This window comes from Ictalurus punctatus, chromosome 23 (genome assembly GCF_001660625.3).
Source record: "Ictalurus punctatus breed USDA103 chromosome 23, Coco_2.0, whole genome shotgun sequence".
NCBI lineage: Eukaryota > Metazoa > Chordata > Actinopteri > Siluriformes > Ictaluridae > Ictalurus > Ictalurus punctatus.
In genome coordinates this window covers 6,249,001-6,269,492 of record NC_030438.2, presented here as the reverse complement: position 1 = coordinate 6,269,492, position 20,492 = coordinate 6,249,001, and the positions used below count along the sequence as shown (strand labels likewise).

The 20,492-nt window shown below is 41.6% G+C and overlaps 1 protein-coding gene across 2 annotated transcripts in view; it reads left to right on the top strand.

Moving 5' to 3' along the window:
- Window positions 1-20,492, top strand: part of prex2 (phosphatidylinositol-3,4,5-trisphosphate-dependent Rac exchange factor 2) — a 122,215-nt gene that overhangs the window by 28,869 nt on the left and 72,854 nt on the right. For both annotated transcript variants that reach the window (XM_053674859.1, XM_053674858.1), the window contains 8 exons: window positions 1,537-1,698; window positions 4,670-4,803; window positions 4,895-4,998; window positions 9,334-9,483; window positions 9,775-9,919; window positions 18,173-18,273; window positions 18,917-19,020; window positions 19,121-19,170. In XM_053674859.1, coding sequence (XP_053530834.1) covers window positions 1,537-1,698; window positions 4,670-4,803; window positions 4,895-4,998; window positions 9,334-9,483; window positions 9,775-9,919; window positions 18,173-18,273; window positions 18,917-19,020; window positions 19,121-19,170 — 950 coding nt within the window. The remainder of the gene's footprint in view (window positions 1-1,536; window positions 1,699-4,669; window positions 4,804-4,894; window positions 4,999-9,333; window positions 9,484-9,774; window positions 9,920-18,172; window positions 18,274-18,916; window positions 19,021-19,120; window positions 19,171-20,492) is intronic.

Here is a 20,492-nt window from a genome sequence, read left to right as displayed (position 1 = left end):
TTCCTAAGCTTATAGAGATGAGCCTCTGAGATTTAAGAGTCTCGTTCAGGAGCCCAAACTTGTAATATTTCCTGAATTAAAGCATAGCCTGTTAATAACACTGGCAGTAATGCGTCAGCGAAACTGTCCCGTCAAACTGACTCCATCTGAGGCATTCCATGTTTCAAAATAAACAGACCATTTCTGCTGACACTGAACTTATTTTTGATCCAGAAAATTTTTCCAAAACCTTTCTGCTTTCGGCTAAACACCCTAGTTTCGCATAACAAAACCGCAATCTCTTGTTCTTTGATGTCCTTCAAGCTTTCATTCCATTTGAGATCTCACAGCTGGAACTGATAAGGGTTCACTTAGTGATAGTGATCTATGTTCCTTTTCTGTAAATCAGAGTTAAGCTGAAATGTGTTTGGACTGGATGTCGAGTTGAGTTAAGCCGGGCTTACACTTCCTGGATTTGCAGTCAAAAATCGCACATTCGTAAAAAAACATTCTTTGGTCGTGAGTTGTGATTTTGGCGAATTGGAGATTAGCCTAACTCAAAGCTCTGGTGCTTTTCTGTTCAACATGGTTATAAAGAGTGATGATTTATTTATTTATTTTTGGAATTCCCACAATTTTCTTCCTAATTCAGTCTTGGCCAGTTCACACACAACAGTTAGGTCTCCCCTTGCTACCAACTAGGAAGGGTGAAGGCTAACACGTGCTTCTTCTGAGACATGAAGCCAACCACATCTTTCTGCTCATGTTGTGTCACAGGGTGACCTAGCACACTTAGAGGAAAGAGCTATCCACATCCTTCGGCACGCATGAGCTCACAGATGCCTACGATTGGCTAGTGTGACCGTGATTGATTGGGGGACACAACAGATGCCCCAGCCCACCCAGAGAACACAGCCAATTTTGCTCAATTGGACTCCTGGCCACAGATTAATGAGGCATCGGCAGGATTCAAACTCGCAATCTCCAGATGCTACGGCAAATGCTTTTCTTTTGCACCACTTGGGAGCCCAAAGAGTGCTTATTTGAGTTACCATAGCCTTCCTGTCAGGTCGAACCAGTCTGGTCATTGTCCTCTGACCTCTCTTGTGTAAACTCTACAGACTCCAGAGCAGGGGTGTCCGATCTTATCCGCAAAGGGCCGGTGTGGGTGCAGGTTTTCATTCCAACCAAGCAGAAGCCACACCTGAGTTTACTGAAAGCTAAGCTCAACTGATTACACATGTGGAATCAGGTGTGGCTCCTGCTTGATTGGAATGAAAACCTGCACCCACACCGGATAAGATCGGACACCCCTGCTCTAAAGCATGAAACTCAGAATATGAAATACTCAAACAAGTCCATCTGGTACCAACAACCATGCCACGGTCAAAGCCGCTCAGATGACATTTTTCCCCATTTTCCTGTTCGATGTGAACCTTAACTAGCAATTTGCTGATTGGATAATTGCATACATAAGCAGGTCTACACGTGTTCCTATTAACGTGTATATGTGTATGTAACGTGTACGTGCACATACATGTTTGTGTGTGTTTTCAGGAGCTGCTAAAAAGAACGCCAAAGAAGCACAACGACTACTCGATGGTGCACGAGTCCCTCCAAGTGATGAAGGCGGTGTGTTCGAGCATCAACGAAGCCAAGAGACAGATGGAGAAGCTGGAGGTGCTCGAGGAATGGCAGTCGCACATCGAGGGATGGGAGGTGCGTCCATCATTTACCAACACTCCACTGATCACATGCAGACGTTTCAGAGAAAACGTCCCTGGAAAGGAAAAGGCAGAAATAAGAGCTTTCGGGACACGCTAGAACAGTCTGTTCATTTCATAAGTAACAGAGCATCCAGCTGTAGGAACGAGGTACAAGCAACAATTATTCATTTCAACAGCTGGATTTGTGAAACGTGGTACTTCAACCCAACATAAAGCAGATTTACCAGGTATAGAATATAAATTGTGTGAAAAGAAGGAGCTGTAATATACTTCAGTTTCTTTATTAACTCTAACTGCTGGTGAAAACGGCCAGAACGTTCCTGCAGTATGAGTGTGGGGAAAATAGTAATAGCTTCCCTGAGGCACTGAGATATTTGTGTGATTGGAGATGCTGGTATTGTGGTGGACAGCAGATGTTTTAAAGCTCTACATTTGGTAAACGATTACAGAGTGTTTATGTGTGTTAATCATTCTGTGTTCTTCTAACCTACTTGCACACCCTGCTGAAAAAAAACCCCAATAGAAACCATCACAGAAATTTGAATGGTTTTCGTGACAAATACACGACATTACAAACCTTCAGCTAACCATTAAAACCATTACCAGTATTGATCCTTAATGGTATCCACTAGACATAACATACCACCAATAGAAGGCAACAAATTACCAGTAGATCATCATTACCATTACAGTTTCCATTAAAACCAATATAATTCCCATTAAAACCATTACAAATCTTATGAGGGTTTTCTTAATCTGGGCACAATTATGTGAAATTTGTGTTCTTTTCACTATAATCGCTCCATATATGTTTACTACTTAGCCTGAAATAATACCAAAAACTTTTTAAACAAAAGATCAAACGGTTAAACAATAAAGACAAATTTTTCACAGCCTTCTTTGCTCATATTTACCAAGGGTGCCAATATTAGTGGAGGGCACTGTATTTTGTTTTAGAACACACCTCCAGGGTCGGGGGTTCGATTCCCACCGTGGTCCTGTGTGTGTGGAGTTTGCATGTTCTCCATATTTCCCGGTTTCCTCCGGTTGCCAGTCCAAAGACATGCATGGTAGGCTGATTGGCGTGTCCGTAGTGTATGTATGGGTGTGTGAGTGTGTATGTGATTGTGCCCTGCAATGGATTGGCACCCTGTTCAGGGTGTACCCTGCCTTGTACCCCATGCTTCCTGGGATAGGCTCCAGGTTCCCCCATGACCATGAAAAGGATAAAGCGGTATAGAGGATGGATGGATGGATGGAGATTCCATACTAATGGATTTTATTCCACAAAATCATCTCTATGTGTACTGTAAATGTGGCTAAAATCTTAAATGAGTTTGCTCATCCAGTTGCAGAAGATTTGCACATCAGCCGTTTCACTCTTTAAAGAAAAGCCGTGGAAAACAAAAGCTCGTGTTGAGTTAGCGCATGTTGAAGTGATCTGAGCCAGGTTTTCTATCCACATCAACCGCTGTAAAAAACATACCGCAGAATCCAAAACACTCTGTCATGTTTAAACAAGCGACGTACATTGGAGTGGTTTTTTTTTAAAGACTTTTTGAAAATGACTGGCTCCATTTTGTTTGAAAATGTTGGGGTTTTTTTTCTTTCTTTTTTTTTCCCCCTGCAACAAATGTAGGCCCTGTGAGCTGCCTTACCCATTCTTGTAGGCGAGAAATCGTAAATATTTGCATGGCAGAGGCTTCTACATGAGCGAGCTGGCTTTTTTTGTTCATCAATTAGGCGTACATACTGTTCTGAGCATAGCCGCGCTCCCAAAATAGCTTTTATGAAGCACTTTGGAAGCTGATTTGCTATCCATTTTAGCCATTGGTGGTTCTTGAATGGCAATTTTCCTGAGTGTTAGTCCAGATTATAAATTAAAATGTGTGTATGTGTGTGTGTGTATGGCGTACAAACCAAATCCGTCCACACACAAAAGCAGTCATGTTTGTAGTTAGCGTCTTGCTGCTTTTGTTAATTGCCAGCTTTTTAGCGCAGTCTGCATCTAAAAATTCTATACAGGGACTCCATTAACTTTACTGTCTACATGCTGGGGTGTGGGTGGAAGGGTGGAGTGATATGGGATGTGTGTGAGTGAGTGGGAGAGAGTCATTATTTCCATCCTGCCTTCCAGAGACGGATGATTGCTTGTTAGCCCTGACCCGAAACCCAGCTGTGTGTCCTCAGCAGGCCTGCAGGCTAACCGTGTAGGCTACATAGAGACGCAGGGGACGTCTTCCTGTGGTCACTTTACCCACGCTACTTCTTTACTACATTACCAGCACTTGAAAAAGAAACTTTTCTTGTATGTGGAGGCTGCAGGTTTTGCACAGCGCACAAATGAGGTTTTTTTTTTGTTTTTTTTTTAGCTTAAATGTATTAGCTTGCTAACTTGAACAAACTCATTTGTTGTTGTTGTATAGATTTTTTTGACAGGTTTGGCTCGTTTGAAACAATTTTCATGGACTAAATGGATTCAAATCACGACTCAGAACATAAACGTGAGCTAGCTTACTAGCCTGCTAACGGTTAACTAGCCAATTTTGCACCACTTGAACTGTCCTTTAGTCCATTTTTGGCTGATTGAATACAGATGTGACTAATAAATTTGAGGAGGCACTGCAGTGTGCTATCCATCTTGCTCACGGCATCCGTTATCATTTGGACTTATGCGATGCTTAGTTGCTTGACAGCTCTGCGGAGAAGTACTGACCTACAGGGAGTGTTCCTGTCTCACCCCTGGTCTCTAAAAGAGAGCCGTACAGAACGGCTTGGCCTTGTCCCAGTCCAAGCTTTGTCAAGTCACGATTCATGGCTTCAACTTATTGACCTTTCAGAATCCATTCACATGCAGTGGAGAAAGACGTTTCCATGCCAAGTGCCTCCTCAGTGATTTCCGAGGATCAGCGTGAGCAGGTTTTCTTGCAACCTAATGCTCCCCCCCCCCGCACTCTATTCAGGGCTCGAATATCACAGACAGCTGCACGGAGATGCTGATGCAGGGCGTGCTGCTGAAGATCTCAGCGGGGAACATCCAGGAGCGAGTCTTCTTCCTCTTCGACAACCTGTTGGTCTATTGCAAGAAGAAGAACAGGTGAGGCTCGTATCTTACGTACAGTACGGTATGTTCCTGAACGTCGTAGAGTATCAGGAACCTTTCTGGAGATGTTTGTGTTTCTTGGCAGGCGTTTGAAGAACAGCAAGGCGGCTACCGAGGGACCGCGGTACCAGTTTCGTGGACGAATCAACACCGAGGTGATGGAAGTGGAGAACGTAGATGACGGTACAGGTGAGCGTGTAAGGTCCATATGGTGTAGTATGTGTGATTGAGCAAGAATGGAAAATGGTTTTCGACTACAAGGGAGAAGCAACAATTTTATTCACGTCAATCGCTTTTTTGGTGAAACTGAATCTTATGAAGCCCCTAAGCTCCGCCCGCTTCACAATGCCATCATGCCATACTGTATATCCCTGAAAAGCTTGCTTCCTGATATACACACCAAAATTATTTCTTCACTGTGAAATAAGTATTTTAATTCTATCAACATCATGTTTTATTTAACATTTTAAAATCAGATATGCAAATTGTATGCATATTTATTCAGATGAATCCTCGTTAGCATAAATAAATGTACATTTTTGAAAAGGTTCCAATATAAAAGTACTAGTGATTTTTTTTTTTATAGTGTTTTGCTGCAACTTTTAGTTGGCAATATGATATAATGTAGCATGCCTTAAGGTTGTGGTAATATAATAGAGCTGTATGTAACTTTATTTCGCTGTACATAACTGTATTTGCACATCTTTGCCCCACCTGCCATGTGCTGTAACTAAATCCATCTGTTCAGCCGACCGGGTACGATGGAGGTACATCTCCCACACGAGTTATGAGTGAAAAATGAGGATTTTTTTTCCGCCCGATGTGGCGACCTCAAGACTTCATATCTGGCGCTGCTCCTTTGCTAGCCGGGTGGGGTTCACATCTAACCGCTTTAACAGCAAAAGGTTAGAAAAATGCCATTTTCTGGGCAAGATGACAGATCCTCAGAGCTCAGTTACTTTACGAACGCAGAATGGAGTGTATCTTGGCTGTGGAGGAGCTCTGATTATCAGTTATATTTGCAGAAGCAGTCTGGCCTCTGGTGGATTTAATATTGGGCTTTTTAAAGAGAGATCTGTTTCAGTGCGTGGGGAGGTAACAAAGCCAAATTTAGCACACAGGCGCATGGGTGTTCTCCATAATCTCCCCAGTAATAAGGGAAATATAGTTATTACTGCAGCTTAGCTCACACATAATGAAAGTGATTGATGGTGTGGTTCCTGCATGGTTAAGAAATTGCTCTTTCAGCTATATATAGAATTGTATCGCTGATATTAGTTTCTGTTCTTGTTAAGTAGAAAGGTTTGTCAGGGGTGAAATTTTGTGATATACTTTTATAGAGAGGACAGAAAGTTGAGGACAGTTTCAGACTGGATAAAGCACATACAGCATGATTTTTATTTCAGTTGATAGTAGCCATATCTTACTTAAATTCAATGTGGATTGTAGACCAACAGTTAAGTTACAAATTTGCTGGTTATATTGAGTGTGTATATACTGTATATAGTATGTTGGTTGCATAAGTGTGTAAAGCCTGGCTGAGATGAGCAACCAATAACTTATCACCATGGTTTATCCATTAACCAATCACTGATCGCTGTTGTTCCTAATGACGAATAACTCATCACCATTGCTCCCATCAACCAATCACTGATCACCATTATTCTTAATAATGAATAACTCATCACCATGGTTTTTCCATCAACCAATCATTGATCGCCATTGTTCCTAATGACGAATAACTCATCACCATTGTTCCCATCAACCAATTACTGATCACCATTATTCCTAATGACGAATAACTCATCACCATTGCTCCCATCAACCAATCACTGATCACTGTTGTTCCTAAAGACGAATAACTCATCACCATGGTTTTTCCATTAACCAGTCACTGGTCAGCATTGTTCCTAATGACGAATAACTCATCACCATTGCTCCCGTCAACCAATTACTGATCACTGTTGTTCCTAAAGACGAATAACTCATCACCATTGCTCCCATCAACCAATCACTGATCACCATTATTCCTAATGACGAATAACTCATCACCATGGTTTTTCCATCAACCAATCACTGGTCACCATTGTTCCTAATGACGAATAACTCATCACCATTGTTCCCATCAACCAATCACTGAACGCCATTGTCCCCAACAACCAATCACCAATCACTGTTCACATCAACTAATGATTGATCACCATTGTTCCTAACACCCAAATACTCATCACCTTTGCTTGTAACCAAACTGCAACCACTTCCTTCCTGTCTATATGTTCTTTTTATATGAGTTCTTGATAGAAATTATAGTATTATAATATAATACGCTATATGAAATAGTCGGTTTGAATTCCTTTGGTCAATTTCTTCAGGAAATCATCATGTAACAGGTTTTGATTTACAAATGATCACAAATGAATGTGCAAATTAGTCTGTGACATCATTTGGTGACTTATAGTGACTTCTTTTGTGCATGCTTTAGCTACTTTCCACTGAAAAGAGGCAACATTGGTCCAAGTTAAACGGTCTCTCTTGGTCCTTGGGAGCTTGCTAACATTTTGCAGGGTTTTAGCCTTTTACAATTAGACCTTGGGAATGCAATGGCAATAGCAGATCTTGCTAACTGAATTAGTCAATATTAGTAATACATTTGCTCTGAAGTTAAATTATGGCTTGGTTTTATATATCGATATAGATTATATATATGTATATAATTTAATGCATTTAAAATGCTAACCATGCATGCATTGACTCTGTATTTTTGATTCAGGATATTTTGTGCATCTTGCCTAGCTCCCCTCAGACCCACACACTTGCTCTGCTGCTAGAATAAAACAGATCAATATGTCTCTGTCTGTATTTCTGCTGTAATGCTCCTGATTTTGCCACTGAGATATAGACAGATAAATCAATGCAACGTACAGGCCAGTCAGTTGAGAGAGAAATGTACGTGCCAGGACTCTGAATAAAAACTGAGAGAATGCTCTGTTTATAAAAGTGTGAGGGAAAAGTGCCACATCACTTGCCTTAAGTTTTTTTTTCTCCCATAAAATTCACAGAGTGATTCCTCAGAATTTGTTAGAGCGGATCACCGGGTGGTTCGAAGAGCAGAAGCAAAAACATCCTCAGTGGAACAACTTTTATAGCTGTTCCACAGCAAGGGCTTATCACGAACAACAACCGAGAGCTATTATGAAACCGCATATTTTCTAAGCGCTATTATGATTTGAAGGATTGCTTTAGATTGTTTTATTTTTCTAAACCACACGAACTGAAAATGTAATCAGGGCAGTGCATGAAATCATGCAAAAGCTCTGGCTGGTATGGGCTCTTCATCATCATCTAATTTGGGTGATCAATAAGGCCTGTGGCTTTTCATGTAGTGTTTTATTACAACATGTTTCATGTTGAAACGCTTGAGAGTATAATTTTCGTCCAATTGTCCTGCTTCTGAAGGAACGTATTACTTCAGAGTCTTACTGTACAAACATCAAGGGCATTTTGGTATTCCTTCATCCTGGTACATGGAAGCTTGGAGCTTCTGCACTTGTGATTCACCTTCTGGTGCTGTGCATGGTCTCACATGGATTCCCTAAAGATTTGCACCTCTCAAAAGCAGTTTATACTCATAACTCACTCTTGTGTTAGTGGATAATCTCTTCTGGATACTGTAGAACTGCTGTAATCTTAAATTCTGTTCATCCCAAGACATCTATTCACAATATTGCTATGTTGGTCTAAAGCTTGTAACTTGGAATTTCCAACTTCTGACTAGAAAAAAATGCCACCTAGACTTGGAATTCCTATTCAGGAAGGTGTCTTCTCGTCTGATGCTTCATTCGACTGACTTCAGAAGTGAGAAGTCAGATCTCAGAATTACGTCATTTTCTACCTCGAGCTAACAAGGAAGCCCCTCTATGTGCATTTTTTGTTGATTTGACATCACTTGCTGATCTGAATTTTGCCTTGCACCTCTGTGGTCGGGGTTCAAATTCCTTCTCCGCTCTGCGTGTGTGAAGCTTGTGTGTTCTCCCCGTGATTTGGGGGCTTCCTCTGGGTTCTCTGGTTCCCTCCCCCAGTCCATTGTAGGCTGATTGGCAACTCTAAATTGTCCGTAGTGTGTGAATGTGTATTTGATTGTGCCCTGCGATGGGTTGGCACCCCGTCCAGGTTGTCCCCCACCTCGGTATATCTAAAGTCCCCTGGGTTATACTCCAGGCTCCCCCAGATCCCTGTGTAGGATAAGCGGTGGATGGATGGATGGATGGATGGATGCTGATCTTGGAGTTGAACAGTTCCCAAGTTGGAATTTCGAGTTGAGGGGGTGGTTTCTTTGTTTTTATTTTCCTTTTTCTGTTCATTTCTGTTAAGTCGCTTTGTGGCATTGTCGGTTGTTTAAAACGTTCAACTGAATTCAGTTCAAACAGTTGGTAGAAGTAATGTTGGATTGTAGAAGATGCTGTCGATGATGGAGAAAGTGGCTAGGCTAGGCTAGGTGTTCACGTTTGTTCCTTTCTATCGCAGCGGACTACCACAGCAGTGGGAACATCGTCAACAACGGCTGGAAAATCCACAACACGGCGAAGAACAAGTGGTTTGTGTGCATGGCCAAAACGGCTGAAGAGAAGCAGGAGTGGCTGGAGGCCATTTTGAAAGAACGAGAAAGGAGAAAATGTGAGTAACGCTAATGACAGGCAGCGAGCTGTAACATGGTGTAAGCTCCATCCAATTAAATGTGTCAGAAGCAGTTAACAAAAGGTTCAACTCTAAGTAGTAATTAGCCCAGAGGCCTTTTTGCTGTTAGTTTTTTTTTTTTTCCAGTTTATGATCCTTTCTCTTTGTAAATACGATCCATTTTTTAAAATTTAATTTGGTGTATAAAACCTAATATTACTCATGCTAATACAGCTGGCTGTGACTCATTGCCTGCTCTTGTCTCTCTGGCTTTCTCTTTTTCTCCTGAAGCACTGAGGTTGGGGATGGAGCAGGATACTTGGGTGATGATTTCGGAGAAGGGCGAGAAGCTCTACAACCTCTTGAGCAAACAAGGCCACCTCATTAAGGACAGGAAACGCAAACTTACCACCTTCCCCAAGTGCTTCCTGGGAAGGTACCTCTCATGACTTTAAGGTTTCTTTAAGGCCGTCACGTTTAGCTATAGGATTTTCACGATCTTTGCTTTTTCAGATAAAGTCCTAATATTAGAGTGAATGCAAATAAAATTCTCGGGCAGGAAAGACAATTCCTTGACAAGAAAAGACGTGAAAGATGCGCATTTGCTTAAGGTAGTGAATACTTTCACTATTTGGGTGAACTTTGACCTGTGGCTTCACAGGCCTCAGTTTTGTGATCCAATAGGACTTTGGTTCTCTAATGGAGGAGCTGCTTACAGTATTTCTTTCAGTTTTCTGGTGTGTTTATTCTCTCTGCCTCAGAAGTTTCATGTTACTCATGTTGAGACCTATGGGTGGACTCAAAGACACAGACAATGTGAGAAGGATGGGTTCAGCAAACAAGATAATTAAAGAGAAACATCACATACAATTCTGGATAATGGAATTCAAGATGTAGAATAGTCTTTCCAGGTGGCATGGTGGCTTCGTTGTTCACACATTAGCCTTGCACCTCTGGGGTTGGGGGTTTGATCGCCACCTCTGCCCTGTTTGAGTGGAATTAGCATGTTCTCCCCATGCTTCAGGGCTTTCTCTGGTTTCCTCCCCAGTCCAAAGACATGTATTGTATGCTGATTAGCATCACTAAATTGTGTGGTTGTGATGGATGGAATAGTCTTTCCTGAGCTTGTGGTATTCAAATATCCACATTGAACACATTATTAATAGCCACAGCCCTGTTTCAAGTCAGGATCTCATTCATCATCGCCTGCCCATTTAGTATCCCTGGAAAGCTCCTTCTTTTCCTTCTAGCTCTCCCTGGAGAGCTGGTCAAGTGCATCCTTGGCTTTAGGCAGGCTGAAATCAAATCCAGACCCTCATGAATCATGTTTCTTTACTGAGTATCTGTTCGCATGCTTCTTGTGGACGATTTGATTAAATCAAGATTCCAGCACACCACAGGCCAACCATAATCCCAGCAGCCTCACACCCTGCTGACAGGTTAAACCAGAGGTCGACAGCTGGCGGAACATGGCCTGGATACAGGGCTGGAAAATACTTGAGTAGTCGTACTTCATTACTCAAGCGTTATTTTTGTGTGTTTATACTTTACTTGGGTGTTATTGAAGCTGTAGTCTTGCTTCATTACAGTTTCCAGAATTTTTTTTTTATTATTTACTACTTACATTTTTATTTAGACCAACATACTCATTACAGTTTCAGTTTCCAGCATTCAGTTTCGATGCACTTAGTGTTAGCGCGCTTCATGTGTGCCTGAAGGTAGAACTTGAGGATGAACGTCGTTGCCCTACCTCACTGGCGTACGCTGAGACTCGTATATAATGATGCATCTCCTTTGCCTACATAAAAGGCATGAATTCCATCTAATGCTAATTTAAAGCTAATGCTAATTTAAAGCTAAAGCTAATGCTAATTTAAAGCTAATGGGGTTAGTTTTGCTAACATTTCCTAGCTTTAACTATGTTTAACTATGTTTTCTTTGCTAATGCCAGCTTAGACTAGCATCAGTTCCAGTAGCTAAAGGCTGTTGTACAACAGAAAAACTGATTAATGGCAGTTGGGAATAGAAGGTTGTGTTTATTCTTAATTTAAAGCAGATGTCTTATTTATTGCCATGAACTAAGTATAAAAATAACAGCTTTTTGTGCTTTTTTTTGTTGCCATTCAGTCATGTTTGCTGTTTATTGAAATAGAATGTAGCAGGACCTTTGCAAATTTGCTTTGAATACCCCAGGGTTAAACACATTTCGTCTCCGTATGGAAACTCAACAGAGCGTGGAGTAATCTTGTTTTAGGCAGCGGAAGAAATAAATGTTCCCAATTCAAATTTCATGGATGCAACTGGTTCCTCACCCCTTTTCTTTTCTTTCTTTCTTTTTTTTTTTTTAGAATTGAAGCAATCTGCTTCGGTTTGAAATCCCTACTGAAAAGCTTGACTTCTGATACCAGATCTATTATGAAAGATGCATCGAAGGAGCGTTTCAGGCAGACGCTGCAATTTAGAGAGCTTTCAGCACCATAAAACTCTAATGCTCTGACGTCCAGGGCTTTAGAAATAATCACGAAAACAGCTTTGTGATCAAAGTCAAAATGACCAGAAATCGCTTTCCATTATTTGAAACCTGAATATAAGAAAACAGACCCCTGAGCTTGGAGCTGATTGTAACAGTGATGTGACTCACATGTTCTCAAATTCCAGCTTTTTGGAAAACTGAAATGTCCCATTCAAGCATAGCGTAGTTATTGCGCTGTGTTAGATGCTGCGTTGAGTTTTCATCTTAGCGAGGGACTGAATAACACGTAAGAGCAAAATAATTGGTGAGAAGGAAGTGGCAAGGTCTTTAAACTCGTTATAAAGTGGATTTCTCCATTCCTGATGGTTTGAAAGGTTTGAGGAAGCAATGAATGAGCCCGATCCTATTCAGAAGTCTGAGCCTGTTGATTTTTTACTGCCTTTTTAGATGCCAACGAGGCTTCCTCAGTGTGCCGAGACAACGGCCATATGTCACTCCAAATGACACCGAGTCATGCCAGCTTCTCCATCTGACTGCCAGACATCATCATGAACAAGGACAGCGCTGTTGTTGCCCGTGTTGCTTATTTGGTGGCTGGAGATTTTAAAAGCTGAGGAGGGAAAAAAAAAAATCAAAAATTGACCTCAAACAGTGCTTCTCATACTTGTGGCTGGCTTCGATTGAAAACGTTCTTCACACTGGGAAACACTTCGTGCTTACATAATGAGAAATACAGCATGGTGTGCGTGAGGCGAGATCCGTCAGTTCAAGACATCACAGAAGCCAGATGGAGTGAAAACGTGAAAACTTGAACAAACACAGAAAAGCTCACAGGCATCTCAAAAAGTCTCGGTGAGAAATCTTTTAATAAGGAGGAACGTCAGGTTAGATCACACTTTTCAAAAAAGACACGAGGACATTGCTGGCCAAGGGTCATGGTCCAAATGAACCGTGCACAGAACGCTTAAGTCCACGATAAGGCGTTCTGTCTTCATCCGAATCGTCGCTCTCGGCCACCGACATCTCCTCGGCATTCTGGACTCTGAAATCGAACGTGACGTCTTTCTGATTAAAAGCACGTTGCCTTTGGCTCCGCGTCGCCTCTTTTTTTTTTTTTTTCCTTTGCTTTCCAAACCTCTGAAGTGGAGAGCTATTTTAAGTCGTGAACTTTATGGCTGTACACTGTGTCTTTGTTGGCTTTGAGTGGGTTTGAGAGCTTGTCCACAAAATGGAGCGTCATTACAGAACAGAATATTGCGGAGGCAAAAGTTAAGACAGCTGAATGTTGAGGAAAACAGAAATAGAATTTACACTGGAGATACTGACTTTGGATGAAGTAGCAGCTCAGGAGATAAGGTTTCTTGCCAGTTACCAGGTTGTCAGTTCAAATGCCAGGGAGAGCCGATTTAAGGCTACATTCATCCGGATCAGTTTGAAATCACATTTCTTTGTCTACGTTTTTTTGGTCTTCGGTCCACACGGAGACGGCGTTTTTTTTTCCAGAGCTTTTTGAAAACGCTCTCGCAAGTGGATAAATTCGAAAACGGCGTTTCAGCGTCATAATGTGGACTGAGAAAACGGAGATATTCGAAAGCAATGACGTATTTTTAGTCACGTGACCCGTTCAACTCACACTCTGTTCAAGCCATGTCGGAATTACCGTAATTACTAGGTGACAACCCGGACGTTCTACCCGGAGCTCTTCGCGTCCTCAGACTCGGAATTATGTATGCGTTTCCATACACCAAACTGAATCCGTTTGTGCTTAAGAGGTTACTACTGCTCAGAAGGTCGTGAGTTCAAACCCCAGCACCACCATGCTGCCATTGTTGGGCTCTTGAGCAAGGCCCTTAACCCTCAGTTGCTCAGATGTACGAATGAGATAAATGTAAGTTGGATAAGGGCGTCTGCCAAATACCATAAATGTAATGATGCTGTGATGGTTATCCAACTCTGTGCTATCTACGTAAAACTGTATTCTATGTATATCATTTATTTTCAGATTAATCCTGCATTATTAAGACATAGTAGTCAATCCTACACATAAATATTACGAGATAACTACTTAACTACATTTTACTGCCGAATCCGCCGCCATTTTGAGTGTTTCCACATGACGTTTCTAGTTTACAAGGTCTAATTACGGGTTCTACATGGCCGTGAGTGCTTTTTACAAGTGCGGATCTCGTAATTACGGTAATTATGACACGGCGTGAACGCAGCTTCAAGATAAACAAGACGTTTGAACGATGTTGTACTGGAGTTGTTGCGCCTGCTGTGCAGTGCGATAGCGTTGTTAAAGATCAATGTCACTTTGTACAGCCTTCAGATCGCATTTTATTCCCGAAGGGAATAAAGATTATACCCGCAGCAACAAGTCCACCTCTTCATCTTGTCCATTTAAAGAACTTGGTGCTTTTCCTCGACATTCCTCGGCGCTTCAGTTGAAATAAATGGCTGACGTAAATGACCAGGACAAAGCTTCTTATGTTTTTTTTATACGCATGCATATTTTTTTCTACTATGTAACTATCTTATTTAGAGTCCGAAGGGCAGGACTAAATGAAAACATAAGATCTTTAAACAAAATAATAATTTACACCGATCATCCTGTTCAAAAGTTTAGCATTGTAATCACCATTGTATGCTTATTAAACTCATAAAGGTTTAATACTACTGTAAGTTCACTCGAAATGATGCTAAACCGAACGAAATTCAAAATGGCGGGCAGCAGCGTGGCTACGTACTGTATATTTGCAACAAAAGATCACACTTATTAATGCTATAGCTCTAATGTGAATAATATACATACAGTGCATCCGGAAAGTATCCACAGCGCTTCACTTTTCCCACATTTTGTTATGTTACAGCCTTATTCCAAAATGGATTCAATTCATTATTTTCCTCAAAATTCTACAAACAATACCCCATAATGACAACGTGAAAGTAGTTTGTTTGAAATCTTTGCAAATTTATTAAAAATAAAAAACAAAAAAGCACACGTACATAAGTATTCACAGCCTTTGGTCAATACTTTGTTGAAGCACCTTTGGCACCAATTACAGCATCAAGTATTTTTGAGAATGATGCTACAAGCTTGGCACACCTATTTTTGGGCGGTTTCTCCCATTCTTCTTTGCAGGACCTCTCAAGCTCCATCGGGTTGGATGGGGAGCGTCGGTGCACAGCCATTTTCAGATCTCTCCAGAGATGTTCAATCGGGTTCAAGTCTGGGCTCTGACTGGGCCAGTCAAGGACATTCACAGAGTTGTCCTGTAACCACTCCTTTGTTATCTTGGCTGTGTGTTTAGGGTTGTTGTCCTGTTGGAAGATGAACCTTCAACCCAGTCTGAGGCCCAGAGCGCTCTGGAGCAGGTTTTCATCAACGATGTCTCTGTACATTGCTGCATTCATCTTTCCCTCGATCCTGACTAGTCTCTCAGTTCCTGCCGCTGAAAAACATCCCCACAGCGTGATGCTGCCACCACCATGCTTCACTGAAGGGATGGTATTGGCCAGGTGATGAGTGGTGCCTGGTTTCCTCCAGACATGACGCTTGCCATTCAGGCCACAGAGTTCAATCTTTGTCTTGGTCTTGGTCTGAGAGTCCTTCAGGTGCCTTTTGGCAAACTCCAGGCGGGCTGTCGTGTGCCTTTTACTGAGGAGTGGGTTCTGTCTGGCCAGTCTACCATACTGGCCTGATTGGTGGAGTGCTGCAGAGATGGTGGTTCTTCTGGAAGGTTCTCCTCTCTCCACAGAGACACGCTGGAGCTCTGTCAGAGTGACCATCGGGTTTTTGGTCACCCCCCTGACTAAGGCCCTTCTCCTCCGATCGCTCAGTTTGGCCAGGCGGCCAGCTCTAGGAAGAGTCCTGCTGGTTCCAAACTTCTTCCATTTACGGATGATGGAGGCCACTGTGCTCATTGGGACCTTCAATGCTGCAGAAATGTTTCTGTACCCTTCCCCAGATCTGTGCCTCGATACAATCCTGTCTAGGAGGTCTACAGACAATTCCTTGGCCTTCATGGCTTGGTTTGTGCTCTGACGTGCATTGTTAACTGTGGGACCTTATATAGACAGGTGTGTGCCTTTCCAAATCATGTCCAATCAACTGAATTGACCACAGGTGGACTCCAATCACCTTGTAGAAACATCTCAAGGATGATCAGTGGAAACAGGATGCACCTGAGCTCAATTTTGAGTGTCATGGCAAAGGCTGTGAATACTTATATACATATGCCTTTTCTGTTTTTTATTTTTAATAAATTTGCAAAGATTTCAAACAAACTTCTTTCACATTGTCATTATGGGGAATTGTTTGTAGTTTGTAAATTATTTTGAGGAAAATAATGAATTTAATCCATTTTGGAATAAGGCTGTAACATAACAAAATGTGGAAAAAGTGAAGCGCTGTGGATACTTTCCGGATGCACTGTATCAAACCATTCTTGGCCAGTTTCTACACAGGCATGTCTGCTTTGTTACTAATATTACTAGTTACATCAGGCTAAGGAGCAGGTAGCTTTCTAACCAGATACGACTTCATCAACTTGAAGGCTCATAATCTATTTATTGACTCCTAACTTTAGCATAAATCTGAGTAGTAATGTGCCTGGAGAGGTTATGTTAATGTCTTTAATCCTTCCTAGCAGTACACTGGCGTTTCATTCCGCTGTTGGAATGGAAATCAACTTATCAGACATGTTCAATGAGTAAGATATGATAAGATAAAAACTTTATTGATCCCACACTGGGGAAATGCCCTCGTTACAGCAGCTCAATTACACAAAACACAGATAAGAAAGAATACACATTAAATATGAATAGAATTGAAAAAAATCTCTCTCTCTCTCTCTCATATATATATATATATATATATATATATATATATATATATATACACACACACACACACACACACACATATATATATATATATATATATATATATATATATATATATAATAGGAATATAAAAATATGAATAATAGTAGTAAAAATTAATAATAATGGTAATATGTACACTATGAACACCTCACTGTATGTACAAATGAATAAAAATATGAATATATACAGATGAGTAATGAACAAATGAGTTGTTTTAGTCTGTTATGAGACTAGTCAGGAGACTGTTGGGTTTCTGTGTGTGGAGTATCTTTACTCTGGGTTTAGCTGCCGGTGAGCAGGACGATGGGAAATGGGAGGGGTGTGAGCCCCCTGCTGGGCAAACAATCCACACCTCTCTACAATAACACTGGAGCAGAGTTTTTTGAGAGTAAAACACTGTACACAACTGAGACAATAAAACCATAAAAAAAATGAAGAAGAAGAAATACTTATGAAAAACTGCAAATTCTTAAGACCTGAGTGTGTTTGTTTTTTTTTTTTTTTTTATATGAGCCATCAAACACTACTGTGGAGTGTGACATCACAAATAAATTCAATGCTGAACACGGCACGGTAGTATAAAAGCACATGATGGCTTGTGAAAGCTGGAGAGTCCAGTATCCTAAACATTTGCTGTGCTGATTTTTCTCCTAATTTGTGTGCAGGGGTTTAAATTGGGTCTGCCAACACACACACACACACACACACACACACACACACACACACACACACACACACACACACACACACACACACACACAGGGTGAGAGACATGTTGAACTTGGCCTGGGTGGTATGTTATGGTGCTCTTGCGGTGTAGTGTGTTACCACTGGGCTCCACAAACACAAACACCAACCTCAGACTTGATCTTCTCGAGCTGGCCGAGTGTGTTTTCGGGTTTGTGGGTGGCTGAATGGATGGATAGTGAACAGAGGGAGAGGGAGGGGTAGTGCTGGGATAATCCATCAGCACTAGTAGATTACAGAATTTTGTTATTTCTTTTCCTCCTTGATGTGATGAATATCAAGTTTTTAAAACCACATTAACGTGTCATTAACATCGGCTGATTTTCTGCACTGTGATGGTGTAGGCGTCTGTGTGTTGTTCATTAGTTTTGCACGCGCGCACGCATGTGTGTGTGTGTGTCCTGCACTGGGGTCGGACTGCTTTATTGGTTAATTCTTGACTCACACGGAGGATTGTGTTATCTGAAAAATGAGCTTGGTTCCTCTATTGATCGTGTGTTGAGAGTGAGCGATGTTCGAAGGTTCAGTGTGTGTCTCCTCGACCGCGTGTGTCGTCTGACTAAATTCGCTTTGTGTTCACAGTGAGTTTGTGGCCTGGTTAATGGAGATCGGAGAAACGGATAACCCCGAAGAAGGTGTTCACCTGGGCCAGGCTTTGCTGGAGAACGGCATCATCCACCACGGTAAGTAATCACACTAATGCTAATTCATATAATTAGCTAATTAGCTAATTCGCTAATTGTATATTTCTCAAACCAGGGGGGTGAGTGGGAGGGGCTTAGTGATTAGCACGTTTGCCTTGAACCTACAGGGTTGGGGGTCCAAATCTTCATGTTCTCCACGTGCTTTGGGGGTTCCTCCGGGTACTCCGGTTTCCTCCCCCAGTCCAAAGACGTGTTGTAGGCTGATTGGCTTTTCTGAGTTCTCCCCTATGTCCCTGTGTAGGATAAGCGTTAATGAAAATGGATGGATGGATGAATAGACAGATGGTTACTCAGTGACCTCCAAATGACTTTATTACTTTAATCCAGGCCGTTTAGCTCTGTTAAATGTCTTCACACATTTTTTTTAGACTATCAGATAAGCCAGGACAGATGGCGAAAATGTTACAATAAATAAATTGCTTTGGCTCTTCCTAATAGAGAAAAGTATTTTGGAGAATAGAAGCGCTAATCAATATACTGTAGTGTGTCTTCGATCGTTCACGGTTGAGGCTGAATCTGCTGAGTAAGAACTAAACAGGCCATTATTCATTATTGTAACCAATTCACTTAATTTAATGACTTCTTTCCCCACTTCTTCCCCCACTTCTTCCTCCCTTTACAGTCACGGACAAGCACCAGTTCAAACCCGAGCCGTTGCTCTATCGTTTCCGCTACGACGACGGCACGTACCATCCGCGCAGCGACATGCAGGATGTCATCTCCAAGGTAACTTTACAAAACCCCTCACGGTTTCTCTTCTTTGCAAAATAGCAGACTTGTTTATTAACGACTGTCCTTTGTCTCGCTATCTCTTGCCCTGCCTCAGGGTGTGAGGCTGTTCTGCCGGCTCCACAGTCTCTTCACACCAGTGATCAGGTAAAAGACCTGCTCTTTCAGTTCAGCCTCATTACATCTGTGTGTGTGTGTGTGTGTGTGTGTGTCAGAGCAGTCAGCTGCAATTGAATTCCTGCTGCTACTTATTCCTCTCTAAATATAGCAGCAGGACACTGTGCTGCAACTAAAATGCCTTTTATTGTAATAAAAAAAAAGTGCACTGGCAAGTATTTCTTTTATTTTAAACTTCCTTACCATGCATCCTAACTTGCAATGCTGTGTACGTGGTTTTGTTGTCCTAAAGGTTCAGTTTGTACACTGTAAAAGTGCTTATAGACTGGGGGTAATTGTATAATTCTAAAGATTCCTTTGGGGGGGGGGGGGGGGGGGGGGGGTGATGCTGTTTGTATTATTTTAATGCAGTAAATCTTCTTAGTGCATTTAATTCAGGCTCCGCCTCAATTCTGACTCCATCTGCTACAAACACCTCCTAATTTTTCATCATTTAACTACCAACATTTAACTATTTACAGTTTACCTAGAGTTGTTGTTGTTTTTTAATTTGCATCATTACCATGAAATAGATATAGGCTTTTGTTGTTTTGTTTTTTTTTCTGGCCCTGAAACAGACTCCACCCCCATCTGCTATCAACAACCCCTTTTAAAAGGGCTTCAGAATTTACGTCATTTAACTACCGGCCTCTTCGACATATTCTATTCTTCATATTTGCATTTTACCTAGAGTTTCATGTTAGCCAGCCCACGCTTTTATTAATGAATGCTAATCTGGAAGTCTTGCATCCATTCCTACTCATTCTTCCAGGTCTCATCATGTTTACAGATTAGCTACACACTGAAGGTTATTAAGACTACGTGAGCCGGCTGCCCATCTGCCTGCTTTATAGTGTATTGTTAATTTTAAAACAGTGTCGAGAGCGCTTTCATGATATTTACAGACTCTTTACTTCGAGATACAAAATCCCACCTCATTTGCCTTTCACAGGCTAAGCTGAATGGTCAATGAGGCATTTAGTCTGTTTGGGAACAGATGGTAAGCATAGCGTGCTAATGGTGTTTTTCATTCGTCTGGCTGGTGTGATGGACCAGTCGTGCCATTCTGGGTGTATTTAGTCACCGAGAAGCCGCATTGAAGTCCACAAACAACGTTTCCATTCATCAGAGTAGTTAAACACAATGTAAGGGCAATTAAGCAAACACTTGAGGCCTATAAGTTACCAGTCCCTCTTTATCATTGAGTCTTTATCTGTCGCTAGCGTAAGAAGACAATACAACAGGTGCAGAGATTTTGGGAAGCCCATTGATCACATGAAATGAAATTTCTTTTGCTTGATGCGTTGTTAAAA